At 40.1% G+C, this 8,672-nt stretch overlaps 1 protein-coding gene across 1 annotated transcript; it reads left to right on the top strand.

Moving 5' to 3' along the window:
* The first annotated feature begins 3,703 nt into the window (after nt 1–3,703).
* LOC108681729 (rhodanese domain-containing protein CG4456-like) lies at nt 3,704–6,771 on the top strand. Its single transcript, XM_018170796.2, has 4 exons — nt 3,704–3,867; nt 5,111–5,230; nt 5,356–5,521; nt 6,088–6,771. The coding sequence occupies exons 1-4, from the start codon at nt 3,741–3,743 to the stop codon at nt 6,161–6,163; spliced, it is 489 nt and encodes a 162-aa protein (XP_018026285.1). The 5' UTR covers nt 3,704–3,740; the 3' UTR covers nt 6,164–6,771.
* Nucleotides 6,772–8,672: the final 1,901 nt, after the last annotated feature.

The raw sequence follows: 8,672 nt of genomic DNA, 5'->3' as shown, positions 1-8,672 counted from the left end.
CGCGAGTGACTCTCTTACGTTTTTACCAGACCTACATCAGAGGATACACAGACTACGGACTTCCTATCTACTCTTCTGCATCGCCAACTCTTCTATCAAGACTGGACGTTGTCCACTCCACTGCAGCACGCCTGATCGTAGGTTCATGGAGATCTACCCCCCTGCCCTCGCTATACTGCGAAGCAGGGCTGCTTCCGCCAGAAATTCACCGAAATCGCAGCATAGCCTTGTTCTACCTGCAGCTTCTGAGCCGTCACCCAGCCCACCCAGTGCATGCTCTCTACCACCGCGACAGATACCTCCGCATAGCACCATTTCGCACCCGTCTCCACAAATTACCGCTACTCTCACGAGCTCTGGATATTCTTTCCAGACTCCAGATAGCCCTTCCGGCCTCCTCGCCTTCTCCACTCATCACAGACCTCCCACCATGGAGTGCCCTCACTCCAGTGATACACCTCGACTTCTCAAATCAGTCCTATCAAGAGGTGGATGGAGCAGCAACAGCTATCTTCAGCGACATATGCGCCACTCGATTCCCGGGATTTTGCCACATCTTCACCGACGGCTCCGTATCAGCAGGACCCTCACAATCTGTAGGCTCGGCAATGGTAATCCCATCCTTGTCTCACATCAGAGGATGGCGCCTTGACCCCAGCCACACAATCGTTGCAGCTGAACTTTACGGTATCCTCCAAGCCTTGAAATACTTAGCCGCCAACCGCACACTGCCTGCAGTTATTTGCACGGATAGCCGTTCATCACTACAGCTTCTTCAGCAAGCATTCCCCAGCAGCTACACTCAGCTCGTGGCCACCATTCAAGCGCACCTTCATCTGTTGCCAACAGGAGCAGTTCACTTACAGTGGGTACCTAGTCACGCGGGTCTGCACGGGAACGAGGCAGCGGATAAAGCCGCCAAGCATGCAGCCACGTCTGCAGACCAAACAGCACAAGTCCCTTTTGACTTCTCCGAGCTGAAGTCAGTGGTACATCGTAACATCTGGAAATTTTGGCAAGCGAAGTGGACATCAATCCGAGGACAGTTTGCTCTGGGAATGATCAAGCCATCAGTTCACCCATGGGCTCATCACATGCTGCAGACTCGCAGATTCGAGACCCTCTTTGCCCGACTACGACTCGGCACTGCTCCACTAAACAAGTCTCTCTTCCAGATTCGCCAAGCCCCATCACCACTCTGCCCTTCGTGCCAAGTGCCAGAAACAGCACATCACTATCTCATAGTCTGCACAGAGTTCGCTGAAGCCCGCTCCCAACTGCGATGTCAGATAAACTCCCAGGGGATACTTGTACTCAGTCTTGGAACCCTACTGGGAGGAGATACCACCAGCAGCCCTACCTGGCCCCAGACCTGCAGAGCCGTGGAAAACTTCATCAGTTCAACTCACCGTTTTGACCCCTAATCGTTGACAAACTGCTGCTTCCGGAGTGAATCGTCCAACGCGCAGCACTCCGTTAACATATCGAAGAACAGAACAGAACCCATTGTCACGAGTAGCCCCAACTGACGGGGCTACTTGGGACAATCTTTATTTTACGTCTGGCACCTTACGAATAGCATATGGAGTGTTTTTGACAATGCCATTCGATAGCCCTCGCAAAGAGCTATAAAATGAGCCTAAATTTGTTTATGAAATGTTTCATCGTAAGAAGTTATTAACAGCTATTAACAAAAAAACGATCATATCTGTACCGAGTAGCCCCGGTTGACAGTATGGTGTAGGTCCACTTTTTAGGTAACTACAGCCTTATTTCTACTAGGTATTGATTTATTCAAATTGTGAACTCTTTCCAAATGATTTAACCCGTATATGTATACTTCATTTAAAACTTCATATAGCTCTTTTAAAGATGATGGTGAGAGGAATCTTATTTTGACTTGTGTCTCTAAAATCAAACATAAATGCTCAATAATATTCAGGCTTGGTGAATGTGGTGGCCAAATGTGATGCTCAACTTGATTAGAATGTTCCTCAAGCCATTTTTTTAACAATTCTAGCCAAATGGATCAGGGCATTATCAACTAGAAAGAAGGCATTTCCTTCTGGGAACAGTGCTTGAACCATTGGATGAACTTGGTCCTCCAAAATTCCTAGATAGTCATGGCTGTTGATTCTTCCATGAAGAAAAATCATTGGTCCACTAGATTTCCAAGAAATGTCACCCCAGATCATCACAGATCCCCTTTCTTGTTTTATAGTTGGGAGGAGGAAGTTGGGAGTAAATGACTCTTTCAGCTGTCTAGTGTCTCCAGATGTAAACTTGGCAAGAGGTTGGAAATAAGTTAGGTACTAGTAAACAGCAATTTGTCAGAGAAAATAACTTTTCTCCACTGCTCAAGGGATCAATTCTGAAAGTATTTACACCACTAAATGCTTTGAAGCATTTGTATTTCAAACCAGAGGTTTTCTAATTGCAGTTTTTTTCATAGAATCCAGATCTGTGTAGCTCTTAGTGGACAGTGTTTGTAGTCTATATAAACTAGGTATTGTAGGTCTCCATTGAGGTCTGCTGGAACTTTTACTGCCATGGTGCTATGATTGTCCCTCATAATTCAATATAGGTACCAACCAATCCAATTAAGTAGTCAGACAACTTTTGGCCAGACCTGTGCTTTGCTGAGGATGTTTTTATCCTTCTCTTCCAAAAGCAGTTATTACTTTTGAGACAGTAGGTACCTCTAGAAAAGTCGAGCATTGGGGAAGTTTTCATCACTCTAGCACCTGCCATATGGGCATGGGGAACCAACAATCTGGCCTTATCAAAAGTCAGAGAGGTTTGCCATTTATAGGTTATATGTTAGGTTATGGACACAAAAATTTACTAAAAATATCTGTGCAAGGATAAAATATCCATTAGCAGCAACAATAAATAAAATATGAAAATATATCATGTGTTCATTATTTATAACATTTTCAAAAACTGTGGTATCAAAATATCAGGTGTTTCCCTTATTATGTCTAACCCCTCTATATATATTTATAGAAAGAACAGCATATCTAATGCTATTGTCACTGGCTTGCACATAAAATGTATAAATAGGCTTATTTTAAGAAACTGCAGTTGTCTGCATCCTTTTAGAGATCTATTATTTGTAAAATTTAGTTATATAGTATATCAAAGTTAGTCCTAATTTGCCTTACCATTGAATTGAATTTGCAATTTTGACAAATTCATCGCCCACCTCACCCATGGATGGCTGGTGAAATGATGCATGCTTATGTGAGGAATGGACCTGGTTGAGAATGAGCATCATAACACTGATAGTCAGCACATTGCTTGGTTCTAACATTTGGAGACCAGCTCAATCTAAAGGTTGAATGTGGACCAGCCTGTATAGGCTGTATTTTACCTTGAGAGATGGCAATATTGTCCTCATATTGACTAGCAGCACCTGGTATTCAGGGTGGCAATGAAGTTTCTCTCAGAACCTGGCAAACTGGATACTTTGTTATAGGTACATTATACTAGATTATATGAACTGCATTGCCACTTTTTGACAGCTGTAGAATGCTCCAAGAGAGACCTGAATCTTAGAATGTTATGTTGACATGTGAACTGGGTCTTGTGTGAGGTCAGTTACAGTCATCAACCAGACCCACAAGTTTCCACTTGTGAAAGTGGTCATTAAATGGACCCTCTCATTGCTTTATTCATATATTATTGCCGTGAAACTAAAAAACCTTATGCTTCTTATTTATTCCACTTTTTAGGTAGAAATGGCAATGATGTTTGTATCATTAAGAAGAGTTGCTGTATTCCAAAATAGCCTCCCTGTTTATTTTAAGGCAGTGTCAGCATTGAAAGTGCACAGTGGACCACCGCCACATCCACAGCTTCTTCCTGGTGAGTGGTGAGTGAGTTCTAATAAATTGGCCTTCATTGCCTTGGCTGTTCCCAGCTCTTTGCAATCCTGGGTGTGTGATAAATGGTAACTTGACCAGAAATCCTGAAATCATATGATGTTTTCTATGGTTCATGCTATGGTTAGTAACAACTGAGCTAGCTACCATGTTACATGAGAAATGTACCATCAGCTTCCAAGTCCTTCCACATCATGTATCTTCTCACAGGTACTCAGGGCTGTCATAACCACAATGTCATTTGAAATATTAAAAGGAGAAGGATAGTAATTTATTACTGACACTGATATGCTCCAGCTCCTGAATATAGGTATTCTTATATGACAGCAATAGGATGCATGGAGCAAACAAACCATTGTGAAACCAAATCCTCAACAACACTCTGAGTATAATCAGAAAACCCATGAAAGTGTAAATTAAGAACCTCATTAAACTGATGATTAGTTTGTCAAATTAATTAATAATATCAAGATTAGGTAGTCATAATTAAATCACAGTTCAACCTCAAAATATATGATCACTTTTAAAAAAATGTAGTACTAATCGCTCTTAATTCAAGATAAAATTTCAAGCAATTTAAGGAACTTAGTAAAAAAATTCTCACAGCAAGAATTATTAATTGGTATGGGGTGTGATACAAATTGCAATTGCTTTCAAGCTTCAACTTCTTGCATTTTCACCTGAGGAAATTACCTTTTGTGTGACTCATCATTCTTTTTAAATTTAAAGGATATGATAGTTTATCTATTCATCTTCTTCAATGTTAAATTTACATTACTATTGCATTCTGTCAACATTAGTACATCTTTTTTATCTTTTCAAAACCAAGTGATGCTGTATGTTAATTTAGTCTTGTGTTAAACTGGCCCCACACATTCCCTGGTTTATGTCTGAGGCTAACTTGTCCTGCCACTGACTATCACCTGCCTGCTGTGTACACAACATAATATCTCCTGTCCCGTTTGAATGGTAAAGAAACCATTAAAAAAAACTGTAAAATTAAATTATTGTATAGTTTACCATTATATACGGTATGTATAAATAATTCCTGGCTCTTCTATCTAAAGTAAAAATGTGGGATTTTCTATTTTCCAATGAACCAGAGTGATGCTACCTGATGAATCAACTGAGGAGTAAATGCTGTGAATGAATGGATATATTTTCATCACATTTTGAGAAATTTCAGCTCTTTTCTAAGTAGTACCTAACATATATTTTGCCAACAGACATTGACTTCACTGAGCTTAGAGATCGCCTTGAGAAGGAAGATGTGATCCTTATTGATGTGAGAGCGCCAAGTGAACTGGAGAAACTTGGTGCTGTTCCTGATGCCATCAACTTGCCGTGTGAGTGTTCTTATTTAATGATTCAGTGTGACACCTACAGGCTACAGGCTACACCTGATACTTTATCTCTATAAGTTTATTTATATTAATTCGCATTTGGCTTGAAGTGTTCTCTCTTCTTGTAGTGCGAACGTTGGGACAAACGATTCTATTGCCAAAAGAAGATTTCGAGGTTCGCATGGGCATAAAAAAGCCTGACTCTGATGCCCCCATTGCGACGATGTGCATGGCTGGTGTGAGGGCACGCACTGCTCAGCTCGCTCTCATTGGTGCCGGCTACACCAACGTTAGGTATGTACCTAGATCTGGCAAATATTATTAAGTGTAAAATGCAGTTGAGTTCATAACTATCATAAGATAAACTCGTCAATTGCATACGATGAATTGGCCGTTATGTGGACTTGGTCGCTGTGTCTGCCAAGACTACTATATATGTCCGTCTGGACTGCTACGTGTACTTTGGCCGCTACGTGTACTTGGGACACTACGTCTACTGGGGTTGCTACATCTCATGTGGCCGCTGCGTCCACTTTGGCCGCTACGTGTACTTAGGCAGCAACGTGTGTTTAAATGAGTTGCAAAGCACAGCACCTGATTTGAATACTTCGTAGCAAGATATATTTTTTATACGTGAATGCTATGGATCAGAGACTGATGAATGACTTCTATGTTTTGTTAATTACAAAACTTCATACTTGACGCGCTTGATCTGTGAAATGGTTTGAAATAAGTTGGTTCCTCTCGCGATGAACTCGTATTGAGAATACACACAATCACTGTTCTCTATGTTCATACATTGGAGAAAAAATACTGAACACATTAAACTCGTCTAAAAATTTAATTCTGAATTATTTCAGGAGGTATCGTGGCTCCTTTGAAGACTGGTTAGAAAAGGGCGGTGCTGTCATCAAACCAGACAATGATGACATCTGATGCATCGTGCTTCATGATTGACGTCGATATCTGTTATGTATCTGTGTCAAATTTTATGGTTAAAAAACATAATTATGTTATGCGACGCCCTCGGAACTTCGGAAGTTATGTGAGTTATGGCGTATCTTGATCTGCTGAGAGGAAGTCTTTAACTCTCAAGTGTCGCGTGTTCTAAAAATTACGTTAAATTCAGCGGGTGAATGATCACCGAGTATAAAAAAAAAAAAAAAACGAACCAAATTCGTTAACTAAGACTGTTTAAGATTTTTTTTATATTTGGGGGTAAGACTTGTGGTGACAAAGGCACCCACCAGCCTGATCTCTGTCAGAATCCTGTTTTCGATGATCAGCACGCAAGTAAACCAAAATATTGAATAGTCCAAACACGTTAATTGACGTTCGCTGCCAAATGACCTCTCGTGAGTTTGGCATATTCCATTGCATATGATGATTAATTAGAGCAGCAAAGCTAAAATGTTGCTGGAATTATTGTAATTACGATGTTTTTTTACTCTGCATTAACTACTCGTACATAGTGCATAAAGCCATCTATCTGTGATTGTAAATAGATAATAAAATGTTTGTGATTGAATAAATTTGCTACTTTACTCTTGCATCATCCCTAATGTTGTTTGTAGAATTTTAGTCCTTGTATTTCTATTTTATTATATTCTGTAGCGGACATGAGCGAATGCTCTGAGGCTTGCATTGAAGTCTTTAGCTAGTTTATTTATCAGGTTCTGTTATTAGTACCAGCAACCTCGCCAACCTTGCCGCTTGGGTGCTAGAGCTGGAAAACCCGATTTGAAGGTCTAGTTTCCCCGATTTTGTCACTGCAGTACGATGCACTTGCATTGACCGAATAAATTTCAGTGATGTATATTGGCATTCAACCTTTTACCCTAGTTATTCATTTAGTTAGACACGATACATGGCAATGAAACATTTTAGAAGATGAAACCTTACCTGCCGTCCTAATAGATGTGCAAGAAACAAACATCAAATAATATGTTACATTCACTGAAGTAACGAAATTCCAATTCACGGTAAATTCCAATAGATTTCGAAGATTTATTTGATCCTTTCCTTCAAATTCATTTTATTATGATTTTTATTCATTTTTGAGATCGCTGTAATATTTTTGGCCCATAGAATAGAGTTGAGAAATTTTCCTTCTATAATAAATTATTTTCTTCAATATTTCTAAAACTAAATTGTTCCTTTTAAAATAAGCCATTTTTAGTGGAGAGCAGGAAGTGTAACTTTTTATATTATTTAGATTTGGAAACGGACTCGGCACTTCCGTATGCTATCAGAGCCTGCTGTGCCAGGGCCCAGGAGGAAGAATAGGCAAGACGGAAGACGATGTTTCCTGTAGTCTCGTTTGAACTGTGATAATGAGTGGTCAATCTTGAACCTAGCTCCTGCTCTGAAATCGACTATTCCGGATTGTACTACAAATTAGATTGTGCAATCGACTCACGTGAAAACTTCTAGTTTATCCAACCGTGTAGGAAAGCGAATAGGTACCACCAAACTTTTGATCAAAGAAGCCAACTTGCCAAGAAGGCATGTCGAGTGCGGCGGACTTGAATATTGATTGATCCTTATTCCCAGGACCAGGGGAGCTGACCCAACAACAGAAAATCTCACTACCTCACAGTTGCAGCCTTTCTTGGAACAGAACCACATCCTACTACTACTAGTGCTACAGTGAAAAATGATATGCCACTATTGCCAAATGCCAGAAAGCAGAAAGTGCCCTTGAAGTTGGAGTGGAGCCAGGTAAGTTGTTGAAGGCTTGAGGCTCCTGCTCTGTTGAATGATTCATATTCAACATTGAGTCAACGCCACTGTTAGTGTTGAATTATTCAATATAGCAGCATTGTGATTCAACTTCTATTGTACCTATCCTATCTACAAACAGCTTAAGTATATATATCTAATACTTCTGCTGTCACTGGTAAAAATTGAACTAGTGAGCTAGTGAAAGCTCTTTTGCAATTTGATGTGAGGTAACATGGTGCAATAAGATATTCATTTTAAATTACCTTGGTAATTTGGGGTTTTAGGAATGTCCAAGTCCAACTTAGATTAGCCTAGATCCACTCATTCCACTGTGCAGAGAGTGGATGTACCATAAAATGGGGTTAGGTACTTTGACCGGCGGGCCGGGTGGGGTAACTTTGACCACTTTTCATTTTTTTAACAAAAACCCCCAAAACTCAAAAATGATTTGACTTAGAACAATTTTGTCAAATGTATTCAAAGGCCTAATACTGAGGCTACGTAACACAATAGAAAGATTTAAAAAGTTTGCATATCTAATAGGTTAAAAAATTAATAATGTGACCCATGAAAAAGAGCTATTATCTAAAGCCTGTCGGAGTACCCCCTCCAATTTTTTTATTTATCGGTCTTCTTTCAACAATGTACTGCCACATTGCTCTGGTGAAACATGTGGAAGTGATGCATTCAAACGCAAAGAGGCAAGAATAGAAAATAAGTC

This window comes from Hyalella azteca, unplaced genomic scaffold, assembly GCF_000764305.2.
Source record: "Hyalella azteca isolate HAZT.00-mixed unplaced genomic scaffold, Hazt_2.0.2 contig13444, whole genome shotgun sequence".
NCBI classification, from domain to species: domain Eukaryota; kingdom Metazoa; phylum Arthropoda; class Malacostraca; order Amphipoda; family Hyalellidae; genus Hyalella; species Hyalella azteca.
The sequence above is the reverse complement of the archived record's forward strand: the minus strand, read 5'-3'. Positions and strand labels throughout refer to the sequence as shown.

Coding starts and splice junctions, on each gene's coding strand:
- LOC108681729 (XM_018170796.2), top strand. CDS start 3,741: ATGGCAATGATGTTTGTATCATTAAGAAGAGTTGCTGTATTCCAAAAT. Junction 3,868..5,110: donor ACATCCACAGCTTCTTCCTG/GTGAGTGGTGAG, acceptor TTTTGCCAACAG/ACATTGACTTCACTGAGCTT. Junction 5,522..6,087: donor GCCGGCTACACCAACGTTAG/GTATGTACCTAG, acceptor GAATTATTTCAG/GAGGTATCGTGGCTCCTTTG.